Raw genomic sequence first — 27,103 nt, forward strand, 5'->3', positions numbered from 1 at the left:
CCAGAGAGAGAGAGGCATCCACAGACAAAACATACTGTGCTGAAAAGTGCTTCGACGGTGCCTGCTGGATCCCAAACTCAAATTCTGAATCATAATGAATCACACGTCACAACATGCACCTGCGTGAATGGCAAACAACATTGTTGCGGCTTTGATCACTTGAATCATGAGCATTATAATCTCTACTTCAAGACTTCAGTGGAAATGTTGGGTAACAGGAGCACCACGCAGCTACAATGTGAGCTACATTTAGTAAAGGTTCGTGTGAGTAAAAACGTGTGCAAATGTGATATCACCAGCAAATGAACACGTAGGCTGATCTATTAACGGTGTGCACGGAAAATGACATCTTTCAAAAGTGCAAGATAGCACCTGTTGTTCATTTACTACTTTTGTCTTAATAAATATGCAATTTGGGGTGTTTTATTGATTTATTTTATATAATTTTATTGTGCAAAGTAGTGGGAGGGTAACATGCAAATACATTTAATTACTACATGAAATGAGATCTAACAAGCCTAAACGCAGTTTCATGTGAATGCAACAGCATCTTTTGAAAGGAAGGTGCAAAAGATGGCCGCTGTTATTGTTGTGAGAAGGAGGGAGACACAGCCGTAATGAAAGAGGATGTAGAGAAATTAACAGTATTAGATAATATTATTCTATATCCAATATATGAAAAACATTATTTTATTTATTTGATGAACTATATGAATAGAATAGTTTTTTTTGTATTTTCCTTTAGCTTTGGCAATACTGTTGTATTAACATTCATGCCAATGAAGCAAATGTTGTCTCGACCTGACTTCTTTTCTCTGTGAGAAGAAAGAATTTAGAAAGTTGCGTGGCGCTGCGGAGAGCCCCCAGCTGCAGCAGTGCATGTATCACAGGTAAAATTAATCCAGCTAGAGAGAACGATCACCAACTGTTCACAGCACGCCGGTTGTAATAGTGACACCATTGTAGGTATCTAAGAGGGAATGGGGTGTTGGGGCGTACAGGGTCAGGGACCGGAGATCGCGGAGCGACCGGGCATGGTGCGGACGGTTGGTGATCGTGACCTGTTGTCATCTACGCAATAATTTTTAGTTGATGACCCATAACAGGTACTACAATTGCAGGTGCAATATTTTAGAATGCACACACAATTTAGTACTCTATATTTGGGATGTCTTCATCGGTCCAACCTGGATGTTACAGTGGCAGGATGTTCAGTAGCCTGAGCGTCTGATTTCTGCAGCAATCCTCAGTGGACCTCTCACACAAGTCCGCTTTGAAACATGTTACATAATATGGTTTGTTCATTGTATTTACTGACCACACTGCACAAAGAGTCACTGTAATTTGATTGTAGAGTAGCTTTGAATATACGGAGTACTATAATTCCATTAGTAAAAGGACACACACATTACATTTCACCTTCAATCTCAATTACGACCGTCTTTCCTAACAGCACGCTATTGTAAAAGTTGGGGTTTTTTTTAGCAAAAATGTTTCATAATTGCATCTTAAAATCTATTAGAAGGTTAAAATATTAGCCACATACTAACAACATTGTGTAAGTGTTTCTTGTATGATAGATTCAGTATGCAAACACAAAATATTGATATACAATATATTAGTGTGGCAGGGTGGCTAGTGAAATGTGTTGACAACTGTTGGATCGATTGCTGTGAAATTTATTACAGATCTTGAAGGTCCCCGGAAAATCAATTTAGTGATCCCCTGACCTTTCATCTACCACCATCATTCGGTCAAAAGTTCAGCTTGATAAGACGCTAAACTAAGATTTTGAAGCAGGTAAATATTATCTGCTAAACATCAGCATGTTACCGTTGTCACTGTTAGCATGATAGCTTTCTGAGCTGTGAGCATTTAGCTCAATCGCCATAAGTTTTTTTTTTTTTTTTTAAATAAAAGGTCTCTTCGTGTCACTATATCAATTCAGGAATGTCAACCCTTATCAGAACAGTGTAAGCACAGCTATATTTGAAACAAAGGTCAAAAGTGACGCATGATTTAAAGGCTTCTTCCATCGATCCATCAATCTATTCTCGGGCACGTATCCAGATAAGGGTCACAGTGAGGGACTAAGTAAGGTAGCTCTGTTGTCTTTTTCCGTATCTTTCAACCCTTACTGGGGTTTTAATGCATGCATTTGAACATGGGTTGGATAGTGGATCATGTGAAGAGCATACTGTAAATTTGTTGGGACTAGCTGCAAAATAAACTTGGTAACTATCATTAGAGTAATTGATCTGTCGCTGTGTGAAACAGAATTATATTCTAAGATTAAGTCCTCCAAATAAGGGGTGAAATCCACTTTCAAATGCAGTGTATCATATAAATTTATTATATACAGTATATTTGTGGCCAATTAGCAACACATCTGAAAAGCCCATTCCCTAAGATAGCTACAGAGCTGAGCTATAATAGAAATTGTTTGGGCTAACAGGACAGCTTTAAGCTTTTTGCCTACTTGGTGTTTGCTTGTGAGCTATATTAGCAACTTTTCAGTCAAATGGCTTGTAGTAAAAGACATTAACAGTGGGCAGCTGGTTCAGCAGGAAAACCCTTAGAATCAAGTTTACATTGAGAAATGACACAGATAGTGCTGGCTAAGGAGTACAGCTGAGCATGATGCCTTGAAGGTGATTTTAAAACAAGTCCTAAACTGAACTAGTGTCCACTGAAGTCAATCTATACTTGAAGTTACATTGTTGCTTCAGGCTAGCCGTAATATCTTAGAGAAACTGTAATGTGGATGTATTACGCTGGCCGAGACAGCTTTACGGGGAGTTACAATAATAACTGAAGTGGATATTAGTGCTGGTGCTGAGCAATTGAGACACAAATGAAATTCAACACATAGGATGATTCATGAACTTGGCAATGACCTCCTCAAGGGGAAGACACGCATAACACATTACCTCGCCAATTTCTGAGTGCATGTACTGTATATGGTTAAGCCGTTCCATATGAGTGAACAACAAGAACTGAACACCATCAACAAAAGAGGAATAATATTGTAGGAAACCCGTAAATTACAAATTAAAGTGACTGTTACATTGCTCAAGGCCAAGTGAGTGCTCCAGAGTGTGACATGCATTGTAATCAAATATTTCATGTGTCTAGTTCTTCGAGTTGTAAAGGGAAAGTCCACCCGAGGCAGAATTTACATTGTACCATTCAAAAGCTTTTAGACATTTAAGTTACTCAGATTTAGGGATGTCCATTTCCTAAACATTTTTCTTTTCTGTCACTATAGCCCAGATGACAAAACTACCTGAGCTTGCCTACATGTTGTTCAGCTTCAAAAGAAACCTGTTTAAATTCACAAATTACACTGATAACACATGTTATAAATTGGGGGAAAAAAGTCATCAAACAGGCCGTTTCTTGCTCCAGTAAAAGAAGTGCTATCAGACTCGCTGCTGGGAATGTATTTGTGTGTCATTTTCTTGCTTCATCTCTGCCTACACGCTGCCAAATTGCTTGTACATAAAACAATGCACTTAATGATGGGGGTGTTTATGCCATCATGAAAAGGAAAAATTTAATGGCAACTTCAGTAGCTCAGAGATTGGATTCATCATTAATTGTACACCATGCTCACCAACAATCTGACAGGCAGTTCTTAAATCCCTAAATACATGCACTAGTAACTGCCAACTGATGAGTTGTGTGCTGATACAAAGCAGTGTTATGTATGATTACTAGTAGCTCGTTTCCACAGCAGAAACTTTCCCAGGAACCAAATAACCTTTTATGAAACTCTTATCTAGTCCACACTAGGGCTGACCCCCAATAGTAGAATAAATCGGAGCTACCCACTCGCAATCGTCACGCACAAAAACACATGATTCGACTATCAGTCGACTATAGGCAGGACTTGACGATTCTGATTCGACTATGTAAATCCTTCGTCACGGACAGCCCTAGTTCACACTATACGATTTAAAGGCAGATTTGCAAGTCGCTGAGCTCACCAACAGTCAGGCTATGATCAGCGGAAAATCAACAATCAATAGGTTCTCAGCAATCGTTATGTGTGAACTACTCAACAATGGGGGCTTGCCAATGCATTGCCAACGTTAAACCAATATCAGAATCCAAAATACCTGGAGCTGTCAGCTGATTCGATATTCACATCCAGCCAATTAAGAGTAGGCAGCTGGCAGAGCAGGCACTGCAATTTACCGACGTTGAAAGTTATGTAATCTGGACTTGGCATTAGTTTCTGCTACCTAAGTAGACTCTACTAACAACGTAGTACTTTCAGATGGACCACGGACTACCAGAGTCGGATCTTCAGTGTTGAATGTCACAAACTAGTCAAAGTCAGCCCTTGAGTCTGCTACACATAGTGCACACCATTCAATCAGATTGCAATGCAAGGATATCACTAGTCAAATAGCACATTATCGTCCACCTAGGTGGAAATTTTGCATTTTGCCTCACAGGTGGTCAAAATTGTGGATAATGACTTGAGCAGACCATCAGCTGATAGTGGGATAAAAGCTCTGTTCTGTTTCAACCCACATTACTGCAGACACATCCTTAGCATCAGGAACAGCAACAGAAATCATACATGGATGTCTTTCTATAACTATAAGTATATATAACTATAACTGTTTTTAATAGTAAATATGTTTTTGTGCTTGTATTGGCTAATCCCCAACAGGTGAGACAGACCTCCATCAAAAAAGGGATTTTAAGACACAGTGTCTCTGTTTGCAACCCCACAGAACAGCTTGCATCTGTGTTACAACCTATGCCTATACAGAAGTGTGATGTTGTTGAACAAGTACATGACCAGCCAGAAGACAAAAGTGTGCAATATAAAGGAATAGATACAAAGACTTGTCTCCCTGAGGGCAGCATGCTGACAATGGTGCAACCAAAGATTACCTTGGATGGACCACAAAGCTTGCCCACAGACTAGCACCTATGGGAAAATATTATATATCATGCTGATGCGAGTGTGTGGCATAATTACACACTCACACATACGCACACACTAAGACATCACTTCACAGTGTCAGAGCGGAAAGTACTTTGCCATACGCTTTCCCATCTGTCAGTACAGGCGAACAAGTTCCCTGCTGGCCAGAGGGAATGCAGATGTAGTATCCAGATGTCTTGTATCACTGATCTGACTGAAGTCAACAAACAACAACATTCAACAAACACAGAGCTGAATAATTCTGTTTGACCACTTAAAAACACTAGAGACTATTACCTGACACTCAGTTAAGAGTGTAAACCTTTACCGTCTCTATCAACTGTCAGCTCAGGCTGGTTTCTCTGATATGACTCTACCGTACATGTAGCCACTAGAAGGATATGATGCTCCAACAGATGCCCAGCTTGCTGTTGATCTGGCAGCCCTGGGCATGCTGTCGCTCCTCCTCCAGCTGTTTGGGATTAGTGAAGTGAGCTGTCTGCTGGTCCGGCTGTGGGAGACTCTCAAAGTCAAACTTGTCAACCTGGATGGCCATCCTGCAACAGGAGATGGGAGATGCACTTACAGATACAAATTTCTGCTTACATCATTTCTAGCCAAAAGAAAATTTTTAACTCTCAGAGACTATGAAACTAGTAACTTTTAAATTATGTGACTCTTTTTTAATGATGTCTGAGAAGCTAATATCTGACATTTTGAGCAAATATTTAGCATTGGAACTTTTGAAGTCAAAGCATTTAGTGAAGGTCTTAAACTAATCATTGTTGATGAACTACTCCTACTGCTGACGAAAGCCCACAGCAGTTTCCTAGAGCCAAAGGCAGCATCTTCCTACAGTCCAAAACCCAAACAATTTCAATTCACAATTATACAACACAGAAAAAAAACATTATTCAGTTATAAGAGTTGTCGATTTGTTTTATGTCAACCAGTAATTTGATCAATGTATTAATTTCAGCACTAATGTAGGGTCAAGTGCATTTTAGATAAGCAACTTAAAAAGCATGAGGACCATAAGACACTAAAATGCTAAAACTAAAACTCTAATAGTATTAATTCATATATACTGTAAAATCTGAAACACATTGTTGTCATTACAGGTCCACTATTTCCCATGGACAACCAATGTCAGTACTAGTAAATCGGTGGTGGAAGTAATAATACCTCACTGTAAAAAATTAAAAGTAAAAGAACTCAAAGCAAGAAAAATGTCCATATATTCTATCATTAGATTCTTATCACTCATGCATTAATGTAAAAGCAGGATTTTACTGTTGTAGCTGGTTGACGTTGCACTATTTTGAAGCTGGAACCATGACCAAGTTTTTCAAATGAAAAATGACTTAAATGATTATCAAAATTGCTGCTAATTAAATTTATGTCAATCAACTTCTGCACTAGCTGTACTTGTATAAAAATGAGTAGTTTAATTTATAACAAACCAGATTTTTTAAACTATTCATGTGTTTTGTGTGTAAAAATGTTACTTTTTTAATTAACTAGTAACTGAAGCTGCAGATAAATATAGTTAAGTGAAAAGTACAATATTTCTCTCTGAGATGTAGTGGAGTAGGAGTAGAAAGTGACATGAAAAGAAAAGTAAAAATACCTGTAATTTATAAGTACAGTACTTCAGTTAATATACTTAGTTACTGTCCACCACTGGTAGAAATCAATCATATAATAAATAGGTAGCATAGGCTATACACAAAATACAGATAAAACTTGATGTGGATTAGCCACAGCCCAGTCACACCAAAAAGGAACTACTGTTTCTTAAGCTAATGGCTAAAACACTAGCAAGCCAGCAGACTTAGTGCTTGTCAGTCACAGTAGCGCTCCAAGTTTCTTTTTATGTACTCTTTACTGGGCCCTTTACTCACCCTGGCATTTTGTTCTCAGGATTGTAAATCATTTACTTCAGTAAAGAGTTATTGAAGGGGAGGAAGAACTAGCAAGTTTGCTAACTGTCAGACCAAGTAAGCTAACTGTCAGTTAGCTTGCTTTTTAGTTCACACAGTTTATTCATAAAATAAAAAAATAAAAAATTCTTGTGCCGTTTGCCTCATAACGGTCTGACAACTTGTGAAACAGTTTATACTCCAACAAAGGTTAATGACAGATGGTGGTGCAACAGAGACAACAAGCTAGGATAGCTTCTTGTGTTTTGGCTTCTACTACAATGAGACTTAAAGGAAACCTAATTAAAAACAGCAAAGCCATTTCAAAAAGTCCATAAATCTCTCAGTGTAGTATTCATCTCATGCCCCGCACACGAAGAGGGGATTGAATAATTGACACCAAACATATATTTGGTTGAACTATATCAGCTGACTTTATGCATTTACATTTCCACCTTAACCTTCAATAGATCACAGTGGTCTATGGTCTTCATCTACACAGTATTTCCAAGGAAAACCTTACTTACATTTGTGCCTGATGACAACAAATACTGCTTTGTGTGGTTTGGCAAGTGATAAATTATTTATCTAGTCTGAACAAACACCCTCAGGTCCAAGCTTCCCCCTCCCTACTGTGGGTATGTTATTTATTAACGAGAGCCAGGGAGTTTGTTGCCCCAGGTTACATGAAGCGTCACATCCAGGATTCAAAGTCTTGGGGTAACTGAGCTGAGACCACACTTGTGCTGATAAAATACCCCCCCCCCCCCCCCCCCCCCCCCTAATTACCCATACAGCATTCGGGCCTTCCATTCAAACATGGAAATAACAATTGGACATATTCTTTCTCTGACTGCACACATCTCTGTGTAGTTCAGAGCTGAACCCAGTGGAGTTCAGTACAAAGACAGTGGATGCAGATATCCTAAGGGGAAAGTGGAGATAAGGGAGAAGGAATGTGGGATGAGGTAGACAGTTCCCAATGTCCTCTGCATGAAGCAGTGTGTGATGCAACCCACATCCTCACATCTGCTCTGCCTCAGTAAAATATCAAAACACTATAAAATACCAGACAGAATCAAAGCAGCATTAATAGATGTTTTTTGCCACTTGAGAGCAGCAGAATAGGCTGTAAACACAGCATTGACATATTATGATGGTGTGAGCAAACAATTGTCGGTGCTATAGAGAGTTACATTACATTAGCATTCATTTTGAGTGTTTTTACAAAAGTCATATATTCACTATTGTTTTGCTCTGTTTTTATCTCAACTAACTTCTGAGGTAAATAGCTGGTTTTGAAGCTGCTAGATGTTCCAGGTAGTCGCTGATGTTGCCTATCTGTTGCTATGTGCTCGGCAGGTAGTGTACAGTGGGTTTATCTGACTCTTTTTGGCAAAAACAGCTGCAAGCTGCTGCTTAGAAAAAGGTCAATAAGAGCAGTGAGGTTGATCCAAAATAGGCTGAAAAACCTAAACAATTATTTAAAAGACACTATTTAGAAAGATGCTATGCATGTTGTGAATCTGGTCTTCAATCTCCAAGGTGGGACTTGTAGTTTCCTAACTTATTTACTAAAATTGTCCTGTCCTGTTAAAACAATTTAACCCAAAAGATCAAATGTTTAGGAGTTTAGGAAGAAGACTTTTTTTAAAGCACTGCTAACAAAAATGTGTGAACAAATTGCATGTAGTGACAAAGAGACAAACTCTGCAGTTCCCCTCAGCTAAACAGAGCTTTTAAATCATTGTTTACTAATTCTGCTCCCAGAATTTTAACATCTATTGCACAGCGAAGCATGGCCACAGTACAGAAGCAGTTCACAAGACTGAAAAAAAAAAAAAGTCTTAGGCTTCTTCCTGTCATGATGAGTGATAGGCTTTGCTTCAAGTGTTTAACTGGCAGAGAGACACCATCAGATCTTTCCTCATACGGAGAGAACAGAACAAAAACAGTCTAACCCGCAGTCCATTTTTCTGTCCTCAGTACTACACAGTGTGGCTGTGAGGCAGGCAGCTAACTGCAAATTACCTGGACATCCATCTCCACAGGTGGCATACTTGCAATAAGAGGGTGCTATAAAGGCAGAGTCTCACTCAGAATGTAACTCTGTTTTTCAAGCCTTGATAAATCACTGTTGTGACAGGCACCACGCTGAGCAATGCAAATGACTTCTGAGTGAGCAAACTGAAGGGCTGCGGCCACACATGCTTAAAAATGTTCATTCTGCTTGATTGGCAAAACAAAGTGGATCCATGTATTGATCCCATAACAGCTCATTGAGGAGTCATTTTCTGATCGGAGAGAAAGATGGGCAGAGCACAGTCAAACTGACTGAGCAAGCAAGCTCTTTCTTTGTATGTTTCCTCTCAATAGCTATCATAACTGAGCAATGAAATTATGTATTAAAACATTTACATCAGAGAATTTTATCAAACTGGCAAATATGAAATTATCCTATACAAATGGGTGAACTATGATGTCTGGTCATCATATTACATTGGATTTCACAGTAGCAAGAGCATGAGTATCATTGCAGGTGATTTGCTGCCTCACCTTACTGAAATACTGTATTGCGAATAACTAATGAAATTACACTACAAGAACAAAAAATCTGCCTTGATGAGAGTCAAACATACATCAAAGTGAGGTGGAGGTGAAAAAGGCAATGCAATTACCATTTCACAGCCTTTACAGCAAAGCAGAACACAAATTAAATAACAATTAAGACTTCAAAACAAAGGTGAAAAAGAAAGCTCCTGTTCTTGCTGCAACACACTCAAATACATCCGCCTTTGAAGATTAGTGGCACTAGGCTTATGTCACCGACTGAAGTCCCATCTTCAGATGGGCGCTGCTTTTCATTCAGTCATCATCAAAAGCCTAAAAAGTCTAAAAATACCATGTTGCAACAATGCAAATGGGCCCTACACGGGAAGACACTATGCGGCGAGGCATGGTTTTCTTTGGACAGGTAATTACTAAGAGCCAGATGGCCACATTCAAACACAAATGGGGACCAAAAAAAGAAAGGAATGTTTTAAAGGATTAAAACCAAATATTTAACATTAGAACAGTGAAAACAGTATTCCATATTTCCAGTTAATTTTGATTCACTGTCACATTGTATTAGTGTAAAGTTGGCTGCATGTAGAATTTTCTCATTAATAACATATTATTATATATATTATTACATCCTTCATTTGGTGGGATTTGATTTATCAGTTTGAGTGGTGGGTCTGCATTAGCAGCTAACTCGTAATCCATTTTTAGACTCACATGAAAAGCAGCCTAAAAAGGAAATGGATTGGATTTTTTTAGGCCTAATGATTTATGAAGTCAAAACTGCAGATAGCTGCTAATTTGAGCCAGTATTTAGCTTTGGTGATTTTCAAGCATTTCGTTAGCATGACTAGCATCGTTAGCATTGACGCATAGTAAAGCGTCACCGCTCACAAGGTGCTGATCCTGCGACAGCCATGATTGCGGTAGCTGTCTACAGTACTTCTTCCCATTACTTTACTTATTGTGCCAGAGTGCAGGATTTCATTTAAAAAAATATTTTTAAAAGCCCACCTGTCCACCCAACTCAGATTTTTCTACAACTGGACTGTATAGATAAAAAGAACAAGCTTTTTCCGATAAGGCCAAAATATTTTATAATCTGTTTCTCAAACAGAGCAATTAAGTTTAGATCAATTGTGAACACACGTTCGTCTTAGCAATAAGACTACAGTATCTGTTTTCTTACAGCACATTTATTTTTATATATTCAGGATGGCCAGCCTCAACAGTCTCTCGTGAGCCATGGTGCTTCCCAGATTTGTTTTTAATTAGTTTCACTTTTGACAGGATTCCACCAGACTTCATGCTCGCTCTGGTCGGAGTTCTCTCACACAGTGATAAATATTTTGGCTACGCTTTCTGCTGCTCCAAACATGAAAAACACATGAATTTTATATGTTAGGAAACAGAATATTCTGGAAATACAGATATTGCTCCATACTTTGTTTTCTTTTTTCCACACTTGTGGATGTGGGAAGTAGGGGTGCAGCACCCCCTAAAACCAGGCAGGCACATTCCTGTTGTTGACTGAGTAGTTGCTCTGGCTGCTTTGACATTAGGGCTGGGCAATAAAACAATAATGATAATTATCGCAATATAATTTTCCTCAATAACAATATAATAAATGTTCAACATATTGTCAATAAATATTTGGTTTAACTCATTTGAATCATGAACAAATTAGAGCTTAGTTTTTCTATTAAAATATCTATTTTGTCGAGGAACAGGGGCTGAAAAAATATTTACTAATCATATTGTTAATAAAGATTTTATCATAATTGTTTTGAATGTTCTCCCTCAGATTTGTGAAGCAATCTACTGTTTGGCAACAAGTGTTTGTGATGTTCTGACCATAAAGAAAAGTTTAACTGCACAATTAACCATCTGGTTTCTTCAATTTTCACTCAGGAGCAAAAATCTTCCTATAAACTAGAGAGAAATAATGATTTGACATATATCATGATAATTATCGATATCGAATGCTATGAAATGTCTATATTGTGATAACATTTTTGGCCATATGACCAAGCCCTATTTGACATACAGTATGTTGGTGTTCAAGTTTGCAACCGTTGTCAAAAACGATTAGATACAAGTTATCCTGGCCATTCAAATGAATACAAAAAGATGAATATGATGCACCACTTAGTATGACATCATAATATAGACCGTCCCTCAGCACCCCCAACTAGGGCTGCACAATAAAACAATAATTATCACAATATAATTTTCCTCAATAACAATATAATAAATGTTCAATATAACGTTAATAAATATTTGCTTTAATTCATCTGAATCACGGACAAATTAGCACTTAATTTTTCTATTAAAATATTTATTTTGTTGGGGAAAAGAGGCCTGAAAAAAGATCAACTAATCATATTTGTTGAAAACAGATTTTATCATAATAGTCTTGAAAGTGATCCACTGTTTGGCATCAAGTGTTCTGACCATAAAGAAAAGTTTAACCACATAACTGACCTTCTGGTTTCTTCAATTTTCACTTAGGAGCAAAAATCGGCCTTTAAACTTGAAAGAAATAATGATTTGACATATATCATGACAATAATCGATATCGAATGATATGAAATGTTTTAATCGTGATAACATTTTTGGCCGTATCGCACAGCCCTACCCCCAACTGTGAATGCATTCCAGCTTTCCTGGTTTTGAGAAGGGTGCTTGTGACAGTCACAGGTAATAATATAATAATTAATAGTTGTGGCGACATCAGGCACACTTGGTAATATGGAGTAGTGCTTAGACAGCGGGGCCCCCCCACCTCACAGGGTTTGCTGGGGTATACTTTATGGGCCACGTGTTTGCAGTGTTCGTGTGTTCTGAAAGACATCGGCGCGTCAACATAAAGTGAGACAGCTGACAGAAATTAGCGTGTCCACTGGCTGTTATGTTTCCATCACTGTCGATAAATACCGGTGACTACTGCGGAGTCATTTGACCCAGGAGTGAATGCCGATTGTACCCTTTCCCACTGAAGACAAAAGCCAGATGTTAGTGGGTGGGTTTTTTTTGTGTAAAGTATGAAAGGCAGGAGAGTATTAACAAGCCAAGCTCTCCCACCATCTTCTTTTTCTATAGATTTGATTGTGGAGTCTTTCAAGGATTGGGCCATATCTGGAGACTAATCTAGCCTATTACAAGGCTTTTAAAAACAACCTGTAAGCTTAGCTGGGGCCCCAGTGGAACATCACTAGGCCTACTTCCCAGTCCATTGCACCCTCCTGCCTCCCTCCAGTCCCTAACAGATAACAGCCTGCTTGGCCTTCAATTCCCTGGCCGAGAAAGGTGGCAAGGCTAGATGGGAGATTGGATGGATGGATGGACCGATTTCACCCATATCTATCTGTTCAAAAGAGTGAGCTGTGAATCATTTAGCACTCAAATAAATCCTACAAAGACATGCACAGATGGAAGCTAGACCTGCAGAAATAAGCAATGTTGTTCGTGTTGATGCATACAGATAGAGAGGTCTATTTTCTTGTCCACATGTGTCAATCGGTGGGGCTTTGTACTGGCCAAGGGGCATTTTATAAGGTGAAAACTATGTTTTCTAGCCTGTATCCATGTTTTTTTTATGACTCACAATGAGCTTGACTCTAGGTGAGAGTAGTGGCAAAGCAGAGGTGTGGAACAGAAGACTTGTGCTTGCTCAGAGCAAGTTGAAAGCACATTACACAAGGCACATGTTCTGTGCTATTTTCATGGCTCTGCCATGCATGGTTGAACAGGTCCTAGTCAAATATTATCATTCAGTGAATAATACTTTGGTTGAAAAACTTTGATATTAAATGGACATAAAGCTGATATAAACTGCAGGAAAACATAAGATTCAGCTATCTATACATGAAGTTGGGGTTTGGAATGACTGTTAGATGGTGTTTAAATGACGTTAGATTCAGGCAGATAACGTTTGTCTCTAGTGGTTAGGGAAAACTGAATCGCCCTGGAGGAGGCAATGTCAGACTGAAGATGGAAATGGAGTGTAACGAGTTGACAGTTCTGTCTGATATCAGGCAAGCTTCATTCATCGTTGAAAAACATTCAAACTTACACCCATAACTACAGGCAATTTAGAGTCCAATTCACCTGATACGCATGTCTTAGGACCGTAGCAGAGCAGTGCACTGCGAACACAAGGGTAACATACTAACTGTTTGAGACCTGTATCACTGAATATCATCTTGTCCATCGGGTGTGACTTCTGACACTATATTGCTAATTACTGCCATCATGTAATACGCTGTGGCAGTGAAGCCTTTTTAATGGCAGTAATAACACCACCTTAGGAGGAGCCGGTCACAGTGAAATGACCTCTTCCTAATTAAATGCTCTGTTGACGAAAAGTACGTGATAATCACATTAAAACATATGGGGTCGCTTTTATCTGACCACTGAAAAGCCATGAATCATTTCAGCTATGAGGTCTATAAACTCAACCATGGACACATAATAACAGTCAGTTCAAACACCTCAGTGCTGTGCAAATGCAACTACTGCTGCTGTAGCAGTGCCGCGACTACCATACCGCTATTGAGTTAAAGTATTTAACATATCTGTGTGAGAGGTTTGTTAATTGTCTTGTAGTCTCGCATAGCCGGATCTCCACACTTCGTTTTTAGCGCTATTTATTCAAACCAATAACAATCGTGGTGCCTAGGCTCGCTGGACTTGTTAAAACCACAGACAATTTATCAGCTGTATATAGCTATTAAACCAATATCACAGATACTCTTGTAAAGTGAAAAAGATCTGTACATTGGTCAAGTCACTGCAGTTAAAAGGTAAAAGATGTGGCAAATCAGCTCCAACTGACTGAATGTTCTAAACATAATCCTTGTATATCTTTACAAGCATTCACCAAAAAAACCTAGCAGATCTGCCTTATTGCACGATCCATATCTTAGTCAAAGCATGCCAAAACATTTGTTTTTTAGCTCGGAGGTGTGGAGAAAGGTCTGGCTATGCATGACTAGCTAGGAGGTTTGTTGTTTTTTTAAAGGGGACTTTGAAAAAGGTTAACAGGCTGATAGGAGAATTCTGACGGAAACAGTCGGCCAATGGCAGGCTTACAACCACAGCTTACTTTTGAGAAACACAGATAGTCTCAGAATTTGTCTAGTGGTTTTACTGCAATGTGTGCACGTTTTCTCTGGTGTGTGACTGTATGCAAGCTGTGAGCAATGTGTACAGTTTGAATTATGCCCCACACAGCAGGACATAACAGCAAATCATTTGCAACCAACATTTTATCAGAGCCATTTAGCATGTTTTTTTTTAACAGCCAGTGATTGCGTTATGTCACAGGGGGAGAAGCTGAGAGCGAAGAACGTGCCTAGTCTGTGTGTGTATGTGTGTTTTCACAGAGAGGGTTATTTTTACCTCACGTGCAAGAGCTTAAGGGCGGAGATCCATAGAGGCCTGTGCAGAGGCAGGCGAGAGCAACAGTCTATTTTTAGGCTGCGGCTGACTCTGTGTAACCCTTTGTGTGCAGCGGCTGCTTCATCCATCCACATCTCGCTCAATATGATGAGCTGCGGTAAAAACGAATCCTTACTGCCAATTACTGCATGCGGGTAGGTATCCAAGAATGCTTCTAATGCGCCTGCTGTCATTAAAATTGAGGCTTTATAAACTAATACTAGGGTTGACAGAGTGAGCTATTTTTGTTGCTGCTGCAGAAACCGAGAGGCTCTTTTTGGGGGCATTTTGCCATTATTAGACAGCACAGTAGAGAGAGGCAGGGCATGGGGAGATAGAAGGGAATGACATGCAACTAAAGTCCCCAGCTGGATTTGAACGAGGGACGCTGCAGTTTGTAAATTATAATGCACGGACATGAGGCCTAAGGCAGCCGGATGGAGTGATTCTTGCAATACAGTACTGTACAGAAGGGACATGTGAATGAGAAAAAAAAAATCTTCATGTTCAAGCATCTTAACTAACCCATCTCCAGACTGCCAACAGGGCTAAAACGCCCCCTAGGGAACACATTATTTCAAGGAAATGTGAAAGAGGGAAAAATATAAAAACTTCTGCAGAGAAAAAAAAACGACAGTTGTGTGACGCTGCAGCAGATGTATATCTCAGCAGTCAGCTCTCATCTTTGTCAGAAAAATTGTTCCTACAGTATGCCCTACCCTCAACGGATAGAAATGTATTCATTACACACGATACTGTTCATGGAGCATGTACACTATTTTGACTGGGTGAGAGAGAGGCCACGTTGATTTGCAAGTTGTGAAAAAACAACAACAATCAAATGATAATATTTACACTAGGCTGGGACTGCTGAAGAGGGGATGACTGACTGCAGATGCATTATGTGCTCTGCTGCCATAAAAAGTAGAACGAGAAAGGGGAAAGGTGGTCACCATGGAAACAAGCTTTGTTTGAAAAGCCCGTGCAATGAGGCATGTCTGGCCTTGTGCTCACCGATCCGGCAGAGCCGAAAGGCATGGTCAATGGAGAGGAGACATGAGAGACCGCTGCACTGAGTGCCAACTCACCACTCTACTACAGGAGGCATTACTGAGCTGGCTCTGCAGGGATATTTGTGGACGGCAGTGGGAACTAGTTTGCGGGTTGATCCTGTGATGACATGTAAACCCCCAAAGGCCTGATCAGATCCCCCTGGGAGACACCGCTGTGGTTTTGATGCAGAGGCGGGATTGTGATCAAAAAGGTCTGAGGGCAACCTGCCGCTGGAAAAGAACTGGACACTGAATGACTTACAAGACTGAAAACATCCGTCCCACTGAATGTTATCTTTATTACAATGAAAGATATAGAGCTTTCAAAGATAATGTTGAGCTTAAAAATATCCACGTGCTGATACAAGAACTAACACATCCACTAACAGCGTTTAACTTGTGTTAGTTTAGTGTTATTTTCCACACTTTAGTTTTTATTTGCCGGCAAAGTTGAAATGTTTTAATCCTATTTTTTCCATGTGAAGCAATTTTTTTTAACTTTATTTTGAGCATTATAATTTATTTAGTTTATTATTATTATTGAAGGCTTGTATTACACTCTACGTTTGTGCTGGTGATACAAAACCAAAAACATATCAGAAGACAAGTGTAAAGATCATTCTTGAAACAGTGCTTTGAAAAAAAATAACTGCTCACTGAGCAAGTGGACCTGAAGTTAGGACCCTGTCCCCCCCAAACAATCAGATTTGATGACATTGCTACCTTAGCAATGATTTACAAAAACCTGAGTAGCATGCCAGAGCAACTTGCTGAGAAGACTAGAGAAGACAGAAAACATCCCCATGAATCTTGTAAAACTGATCGGGCAATGACGGAGCAAATGAATCTCCTGGAAGATACAGATGACGGACTGATGGGGATCATATCACGGTTGTGACAGAGGATGTTCTCCCACTGCTTATACTTATACAGCTGACAGCTAGAGATAAGTGCATCAGGGCCTCTGCTCTTCAATTCTGATAATTAGATACTGTTCAAACACTTGCATCAAACCTTCTAAAGGATTTGACTGACTTGCAATCAAACCAACGTAATTACAATGCTTAAGAACTCGTGGGACAGAAATGTCTTTCCTGCCTGACATCTAGGACATCATTTCTTATTTTCGATTTGTATTAATAATAGACACTTTCATTTGCTCCGTCTCATCATAATTTGCTCATTAGATCCAAGATTCAGTCGCAGAAAGGTCAGGGCTGTCTGACGGTACGCGCAGGAGCGCTCCCTTTTCCTCAAGTAATAGAATAGAAAAAAGCAAGTGAGGAGAGCGGTTCTAATTTACATGCTGTTTATGCAGAGCAGTGACCATTACAGCTTGATCATTTTTCTCAGCTCAAGGTGGTTAAAAAAAAAACGCCACCGACGAATAATTATAGGATGAATTAGTAATTTCGCCAAAACCAGACTTAATGTGCCTGGTGGAGCATACTGATGAATGGATGTTTGAGGGCATGTTTTACAGTCTCACCATTGAAACTTCTGTGGTCATAATTTCATCAGAGATATCTAACAGAGGAGTCCTGCTGTTCTTTTAGAATTAAAACACGTCATTGTGATGTATTTCACTTGGAAGGTCAATGATTAATCCACTACCTATTAATCACAGTAACTGATTTAATCCATCTAACATATACTTACTAAGAATATATAAGACGAGAAATGTGCAGTGTAAACCGTCAGACAATGTGGTTTTGGAGAACTACTTGTTTGTGTCATTAGGTGGTGTCTGTCTGTTTACGTCCTCCTTCCCTGGGTTTGCTTTTTGAATATACTGTTAGTAGGGTCATGACGAGATCTCGCGGCACGAGATCTCACGAGATTAAATTATGACGAGAATTCTCGGCAGGTAAAAAGCTGTCTCACACGCACATGCCATTTTTCACACGCTGTCAAGCCACACATTAATTTTCTCACGCGGTGAAATACAAATGAATAACTGATAAGATGGACTCACCGAGCTAATCTATTCCACACAGCTGATTGACAATGGTGCGATAGTAATTAGCTGAACCTACTTGCGCTGTGAGTCCACACCTTTTTATATACAGTCAGTGGTCCAGACAGCTGTGACGAGTAGCTGGTAGAGTTTTGCAACTAAACATCTAAAAACTGAAGCGCAGCCTGCTCTGTTTGGGACTGTGAGCTGCACTGGAAGTTAACGTGTGTGGATTTCGGGTGAGATTTCTAGTGGATCAAAAACGTAATGCACAGCAGAGTAAAGGGCAGGTAGACTTCTCATTAAATGATGATGTTAGTCTGGTAATATTCTGCCTTTTTTCTGGACATGTCCGAGAACACAGATATGTGGAAGAGATTCTGAATGTGCAGAAAGTTTTGACCATGAGCAGAAAATCTGCTAAAACACAGGAGCTATTAAAGTCCAGGAGTTTCTAACTAAATTAAAATTAAATAATTTATCGTTATGGTGCAAAGGTGCCACAGTCAAATTTAAAGGTTACTTCCCCCCCAAACAAAGACACAAATAGGACGGAAGACAAAGTCATGACCCAGCAGGGATTCTGAACAGATCTGAAAGCAGCACAGAATGATTGATAGCTGCGCTGACTTAGATTATGTTATAGTAAGGTTATAGATTTGAATCATCACTTGCCACCTGAATTTTGTGTTTCTCTTTATATAAATAAAATTTTTAAATAATCACCATAAACTGGTGCAGAATACAGGAAATAAAGTGTTTAAAGCTCAAAATTTTAATTTATTCCAGCATTAAAGATTCTTAAAATCTGGTCTCGTCTCGATTGTGTGAACCCAATCTCGAATCTCGTCTTGTGGGTTAATTGTCTCGTCACACCCTAGTTAATAGTTTTTTATTTTTAAAAGTAGCAAAAGGGTGTTTTTGACTCTGGCTGAGGGCGTGTCTGTATTCGTGTCTGCAGCTTGACAACAGGCTGATATCTGGTTCTGAACACCCGCAGGGGAACAAGAGACAACAAACGACAAAAAAAAAGGGGTAGGAGTACATAAGTTTTACTTCTTCCTACTCCTTTTCGCACATCTGATAGAAGTATGTTAACACAGGAAAGAAGGGTACTTTTGTTTTTTTCTGTTGTTTTTACCTATTTTTTTTTAAACATGGTTTTTGCATGTTCGAAATAAAATTCAATTCAAAACTTGCGCTGTAGCCAAAATGCCATGGACAGACAGTGTGTTGTTAGTTACTGAAGCGTTAGGACCGCACCAGCATCTAGGTGGACCCAAGTGATATTCACAGGTGTGTTCACAAGCTGTTCAATGTGCTGCAGCTGAGCAGCTTGAATTTTGTGGTGATTATGGGCCATGCCAGTATTTTAAAAATGCTTTTATCATGGAAAATGTGCACTTTGTGTTGCATCCTTTATTAATGATTAGCTGAACATTGGTTGTTAACATGTCCCATAATTGATGAAGGAAACTGCTTTAAATTTATATTTAACAAAACCTCTCTCAATGTGAGCCTGTAAAAATCCCACGTAAAGTCATGCCAGGAAAATCTGGAAAGATCTGAAACACAAAAGAAAAAGACAGGTACACATTCTCCTCCTCCCTCTATTCTGCTCTGTTCAAAGCAAAAACTGAAGTTTGGGCATCACTGTGTGGTGTCACGTCGGTCTTTGGGAGCCTTGTCGGGCTCCCAAACATCAAAGTGACAATTCACATGCTGGAGGCACTTTTTTTTTTTCCATTGGCCATTAAAGAACACCATTAAGGGGATAAAGACCTTGTAAAAGACATGTCTGTGAATGATATGAGAAGATGAAAGCAGCACTCTATTCCTCACCCTGTTGCCCCCTCTCCACGTGTCGCCTTCACAGGGAGAGAACAAACACTCCACAAACTAAACTTACTACTTAAATACAACCAATGGCATCTTTGTTTTTCAGTAGCAGCATTCAATAAATGTAAGCTATCACTACTTCAATGTAGCTGTACCAGAATAAGGAAACAGCTCCCTGTTGCTGTCCTCATGATCCCCTCATATGGACACACGTCTAGAAACTATTAAATCTACTGTTGAAGCTGCTTATGTCTCTCCATGCATGAAGGCTTTTTCTCCCTTTCTACTTGTGTAACCATGAAAAAGCTCAATGGAAACAATTAAAAATGGTTCGTTGTAGGAGGAGAAGTGTGGATGATTGACAGAGTCATTTTTGCGACTGTCGGATTGAAGCCTTAGCCTCACCAGTCCTGGATTCTGACTCCAGAAAACATCTTGAGCCTGACACCTCATTCATCATAGAACAGAAAAGAAATATGAAATGACAGGTCTATCTGATGTCGCGAGAAGAGGTACTGAAGAGACAAACACAATATGGTTCAGCAGATGGAGAACCACGAGTGCGTGGCCCCAGAATTTCTCTATATGCAAAATCCTGCCCCACTCTGATAATCTGTGTGCGTGCCGGGTGTGTGCGTCAAAAGAAAGTGATCAGCATGTTGCCAAAACATGAGCTGGGGTTTGTTGAGTCCGGCTGCATCCACTATGCTCTGCTTCGTCAGGGTATCTACAGAAATATTGTATGGTGTGGAATGAATCGATATGCAGGATCTGAGCTAATCTTCTGTAATGAATGTATGTCTGTCAGGCTTCCAGAGAAATCGCTTCAGGACGGAAGTGCTGATTGGTGGAATCAAAAGCAACGGTTATATCTAGAGGGAATGTCAGTCAAAGGGGGGAAAGACATGCGAGTCTATACATATATGCATCTGCAGTTGTTACTAGGTTTGACATTTTTTGCCCCAGAGGCACATTCTGTCATACTGGGGCATTATGCATTCTGACCTCTACATAATTTCTTATGTCTAACAATGACTTTCTGATGGTATCAGTGAGAGATGTGAGAAATTAATCTTGGCAATTTGAGGAATTATCTAACAGCGACAGATGGCCTGACTTAAAAGAACTGAAGAAACACGTTAAAACTAAGACTCAAGACAGAAAATAGCCAACACAACTTTTGACCTAAGAACAGTTTTATTTCTGTTGAGCCCATCACACTTCAAGCTGTATACTCTGCTGTGCATTGTCCTGTGACAAGAAATAATTAGATCCTTTACTTAAGTAAAAGTACCAATACAACAATCGCAAAATGCACTTAAAAGTACTTGTTCCACAGAAGAATGTCCCCTGTGACTGGTATCTTGCCATGACTATATTAACATATACATGACATTGGTAGATTAATACTGATGAATCAATGTAAAAGCAGTATCTTCCTGCTGCAGCCTGTTATGGTGGAGTAGGTTTTAACTACTTTATGTACAGATTAGTTCCCAATTTGGGGGTCGGGGCCTTCCAAAGGGTCACGGCATAAATCTGTGTGGTTGTGAGATGATTTATGGGAGGGAACAGAAAAATCTTTGCTTTTTGTGAAATTAAGGATAACTTGATCTCTCTGATTATAACAGTTACTGAAATTATACCATTTAGAGGCGAAATGTCTCTTCAGTGGAACTGCTAACAACTCAAAAGGCATATCAAATGTGAGTTTTTTTTAACCACTTTGAAACTAACACCTATTTCCAGGAAGAATACCTAAAATAACATACCCAAAATAAATCAGTAAAAACTCCTCAACCATTAGGCCTAGATGCATAATTCTGGTCTCCTTTGATAGGTCAGCTAAGGAGTATGAATCAACTGTAAATTAACCTATTTATTTTTCTATTAAAGACTAAATGGAGATGCAATAAATGAAAATATGATATTTTCATCCTTGCCTTATATAAAATCTATATTTTAATAGCAATATCATTGTCAAAACCATCATTGAACTGATTACAATGCAATTGAATATCTTCTAATACACCTGGAATACAACTGTAACTGTAAATTTGATGAAAAGAAACTAATATACAACAATTACTACACAATGTTTCAAAAATATACCAGGTGAATGTCCATGTTTTAGCCATATTTAGTGTTTATATGTTCACTTTTATTGGGAGTTTTCTTCAAAACCAGTGCTGGGCAACGATTAAAATTTTTAATCACGATTAATCGCATGATTTTCTTGCAATTAGTTGCAATTATGCGCATAGTTATGCGAAAAATTTAATAATGAATTATTGCGCACTTTTAATTTAAATGTACCGCTATAAGCACAAAAGTGCCATAACATGTGGTTTGCAAAGTCTTTAAACAAATAAGGTGCTTTTTTACCAGCAGTATTCCCTTTACACAGTAGCAATAAAATATTTATTGTAAATCTCAACTTAAACATTAATGTAATCAAATCAAATATTAAACCAAAGCCGTTTGCCACTGCCAGGGCAATAAAGCAAGTTACTCTCAGAGTCCAGTTTTCTTGTGTTTTTCCTGAACAGGAACTTTTTGTACGTGATGCGCAGCACAAATCATCAGAGGAGATACTGATCCTCGCTGTTTGTGAGTTTCCAGAATCTATTACTGTTTTCTAAATAATTATCAGGACATCAACAGGAGGGAATTCGCATGGCAGAGCATCCCCGCAAACTAGAAGAAGGCCTATCAGGTAAAGTTATGTAACGTTAGCCTATAATTTAACTTAAGTTAAATAGGGTACAGCTGTGTAGAGCATAGAAGCCGTTGCCATGGTTACTCTCGTGGTTGATTTGCAGGCTGATCAACATCCCGCCCCTCCTGTGACCCATGGTTTGATTGTATGTGTATTCAGAGCAAGTGAGCAAGGGACTTTCAAACTAATAATAATAATAATAATAATAATAATAATAATAAATTTAAAAAATAAATAAAATAATTGTCGGCGATAATAACGCGCTAACATGCCCAACCCTATTCAAAACACTATTTCTGTCCATATAAGCACATTCCAAATAACATAAAGCTTCCAAAACATTGAAATATTGACCAAAAGCACTCTTTACAGGCTCACAACTTGAGAACAGAACATTCTACTGTGTAGCTCCTACGGATCGGTCTGAACTTCTTCTCTCCTTCATTTTGACAAAAGAAACCTAAGACCTCAGTGGTTGCGCAATACCAAGATGGCGGCCCGGGCAATATTTTCACACAGTGTTATGGACTGTGTTTTCTTATGTTCAGAGTGATTTATGCATGGGTTTACTGCCTCCAATTGGCCATTTAAATAGTGTTGTTGCTTTAGTGATGCATGAAGTAGTTGTGCTGGGTGACCCCGGAAGTTGTGTTCAGGATGCAGGTGATTCAGGGATTCAGCTCAGATATTTTGGTGCTGACGTAACATCCCTCCTTCATATGTCTTGCTAAACGCAATGTCTGTAAGTAATGGTGCTTGTATGCATTAACACAGCATGTCTGTCGTTATATTTGTCATGTAGACATTTCTGAAGCTAGTTCATGGCCGTTTATGCTAGCGCTGTACTACACACAGATACACAGTACTGTAATGCTGTTACTGATATGTATTGTTGTATGTATTGTTATCTGTTTCAGTTTCACAAACTTTACTGATAAACTCCACAAACGGCACAGTGTCTCCTGTGGCTTTATTGGCTGGATAGGTACGGAGTTAGTCAGACCAGTGACACACAGAAAACAGCTGCTTTTGGACTGAAAACAGCAAAAAAATGGCAAAAGTCAGTCAGCGGTTGTAACTGTAAACGTATATTGATGCGTTTGTTGTTATTATTAACCGGCCTATGAGTGTTATGATTTGAGCGTTATGAGTTACACAGCTGATCACAGCTGGAGCTGGACTTTCTTTAAAGTGGTTGGACTGTGGTGTAGGATGAGATGAGAGATATCTAGAAGGCCATGTCCAGTGATTACAGAGCGATTTACGTTGTGATATAAGTTCATTTAGATGCTTGCATGTGTGTTTGGTATGGATAAAAATGGTTGGTTTGACGTTCTGGCTGCGCTTCCTAGCTTCACAGAGGTGCGTGGCATGCATAGGGTGACGAAATACTAGGGTTGTCTATGGATTTCTCTTTTGCATTTTGTGCGAAAATCGATCGTCCCGCCCGGTCTGTGCTTAAAATAAGAGGTCACAAAGATTAAAAAAGGTTTAATCTTGAACAACGTGTTGTATTTATTAGACATGTTTTTAAGGTTAAATCTCAGTCTGAAACATACAGTAACAGTATAATCTGTCAGATAAATGCAGTGGAGAAAAAAGCACAACATTTCCCTCTGAAATGTACTAGAGTAGAAAAGCAACATAAAATTTAACAGTAGCAGTACAAGCAAGTCAAAACTGTGCTTATGTGCAGTTCTTGAGTAAATGTACTTATTATCTTCTTTTATTGAATACCCAAACAAAAACAGTCTAATTGATCAGTAAATGTATTTCATGTTTATATTCACTCAAACTTTGATGGTACTTACAGTCTGGCAAAGTTCTACATAGTGCTAGTGTTCCAGGGGCAGAACAGTGGGTGGTAAATGGATAACAGCGTGGGATCTTGAGTTTAAAATCTCTTTCAAGAGACTCAAGAAAATGGCAAAATGGCAGCACAATTGGACTTTTCTTTGGCAGACATTTGTTCATTCTCTGGTATGATGTGCTCATTTAATGAAACAAACAAACAAATAAACAACAACAAAAGAAACACCCTGCACATTCATATACCGAAGCAGCATGGCAAAAAAGAGCAGGGGAAGAAAGGAGTGTGGTACACCTAACCAGCAATCATTAAAAAATTTAAATTAATAATAAAATTAAATTATTAAAAAATCTAATTTTCATTGCCTTTCATTGTCAATGGGCATAAACCTCACTTACAAATGAAGCACACACCTGTTTTCTCTGTTGTTTGCATCAGCCCAGCCACTATTCTGCTTTTCGGGTCGGATGCAGCTCTGTGCGCGCTCCCGAGTCTCTCTCAGACTACAGCGACAGCACTGCAGCGAACGAAATGCAGTCCACTAAAACCATAAAATAACTGGCACCCAGCAAAACACAGACTCCAACATAAACTCCACAACAACAATAAAGGTTTATGTGCTGAAGCCCATCAGACCAAACGCGATTCAGATGATATCCCGTAACAACGCAGTGACCATCAAAAAGGCTGAAGAAACACGTAGAGAGAGTCATGTTAGCTCGCCGGCTAATGCCGAGCAGTTGCTAATGTTATCTGGTGCAAAGTTATATCGCTTTCCACATTCCTTCACCAACTAATGAGACCCATATTATTATCCTGTGCGCCACTATCAAAGTGTTGACTTAGCCTGCAAGAAGCAATGTAACAGTACAAAGCAAATGGTGGTGTTGGTTACTAACCTTACGTTACGTTAGCTCGGACCTGCCGCTGTTTGCTTACTACCGTTCAATTTAGATTTATTGGCGTTTACCAATACTTATGTACACAGCTTCTCCACCTCTCAGTCGCTGTAACTAACGTGACCCACATAATATACAATAATACAACAAAACGGCGACAACAACACAGAGGAAGACCCATCCACTGCAGTAACGTTACTTACTGTGGTCAAACTGGTATAAAGTGTGACAACGATCTCATTTATGATATTCAGCCTAGCTCAATAACGTTTAGTTATCATTCAACACATTTAGCTGTGTTCGCATTGCTGAGCCTCCGGTGAAAGATACACTGACAGTAATGTTAGTTACTGAATAACAGCAAGCGAGCTAACGCTGTATCACGTCGGCTAAATGCAGTAAATGTAACGTTATCATGTAACCTGCATGGATTAGTTCAACCTCAAGCTGATAAAAATATTACTGTAACGTTGCAGAGGGAGTTTGTCTGAGCTGTGGAAAAATCCACTCTAAATTTAAAGACCACAATACATTATAGTACAGTAACACGAGCAGTGAAACTGTAGCCAGTAAAGCTACACCACACTTTAGTTGAAAGAAGCAAGCTACATTACATTCCGCAGAAAAAGAAGCGATACACCGAAGCTAGATAATGCCATGCTCCAGTGCAGTGTAGTTTCATAAATTAAATAAATAAATAAATCATAAATACTTAATCGGATCATGAAAATAAGTAACCATGTATTAAAGACACACAGCAAACTTAAAAAGAGGGGTCTCTGGAGAGTTTTAACTCTTAAACAATGCATGCTGGGAAGTCTGCTAGTGATGTTTGTTGATGTTTCTTTTCAACTTAATTTGATACATTGAGTTAACTTTCAGTTGCACATTCATTCATTCAACTCATCGTCTGAGTGAGAACAACTCATGTTTATAAGTTCTGAAGTTGTCTGAAATGAAATAACCTAAAAACCAGAAATCAATAAATAAATATAAATTAAATATGTTGTGTTAATGACAAATGATTAGTTGGTTTCAACTAATTCAACATTTTTATTTGTAAGAGAAAAAATGTGTTATTTCCTCTCTTTTAAAAGTTGCACAGTCTCGCTTCAATACTAGCAGCGTACAGCACATGTCGCATCACGACTACACTAAAAACAGGGTGTGTGATAATAAGCTTTTCTGTTTTCCTACCACTTACACTACACTGCACTCCCTGCATTGCAACTTTAAACAATCATGTATTTTTGGTTGTTTGATTGTTGTTTTTGTTTAGTTTCTTCTCCAAGTTTAGCATTGATAAGCCCTTGCTCCCAGCTAATCCATTAAAATACCTTTAGGATAAGTAAACAGTATCTCTAAATGCAACTTTTTTAGCGACTTCTCAAGTTATCTTTCTTCACAGCTCATTTCTGCACAGGAAAGATTATTTGGCGTGAGCTGAGTGATGAGCTGTTTGGCTCTGTCTGAAAAGATCCCCTTCCACCCCCTAATTCCCGCGCAAATAATAACATCCCACCCCTATGGAGAAAGGCCTGTGAGTCACCAACAGTGTACCTCTGCTTGTGGCGAAGGATGCACTGGAGAGACGGCACTGACAGGAATCATAATTTGCCACTTTCTAGTGAAAGGACAAGTGGAGAAAGAGAGAGAGAGGCTGAGGTAGTGAGAGTGTGACGATGATGTGTCCAAGATTATCTGCGTGTCAGGGGAAGGTGAAAGCACATCAAGGTATGACAACTTTAGGACTAAAAAAATTAACAGATCTTGTATGGTCCAATACAAATTTAGGATTTACCGCCAGTTTTCTTTTTTCCCTGGCAAAGAAGGAAAACAAGCATTTAGACTCTTTTAGTACAGTAAAACTGAAAAATAAATAGAAATTTTATTAAACATTTGTTATATTGTTATTGAGGAAGATTATATTGCGATAATTATCATTTCACCAGTTGT

At 39.0% G+C, this 27,103-nt stretch overlaps 1 protein-coding gene across 3 annotated transcripts in view; it reads right to left on the reverse strand.

Moving 5' to 3' along the window:
- Window positions 1-27,103, reverse strand: part of trappc9 (trafficking protein particle complex 9) — a 219,418-nt gene that overhangs the window by 69,256 nt on the left and 123,059 nt on the right. For all 3 annotated transcript variants that reach the window (XM_038724731.1, XM_038724732.1, XM_038724730.1), the window contains one exon: window positions 5,349-5,502. In XM_038724731.1, coding sequence (XP_038580659.1) covers window positions 5,349-5,502 — 154 coding nt within the window. The remainder of the gene's footprint in view (window positions 1-5,348; window positions 5,503-27,103) is intronic.

Source organism: Micropterus salmoides, unplaced genomic scaffold (assembly GCF_014851395.1).
Source record: "Micropterus salmoides isolate LMB-PRFRI ecotype aquatic unplaced genomic scaffold, ASM1485139v1 Ms_hic_scaffold_17, whole genome shotgun sequence".
In the NCBI taxonomy this organism is placed as follows: domain Eukaryota; kingdom Metazoa; phylum Chordata; class Actinopteri; order Centrarchiformes; family Centrarchidae; genus Micropterus; species Micropterus salmoides.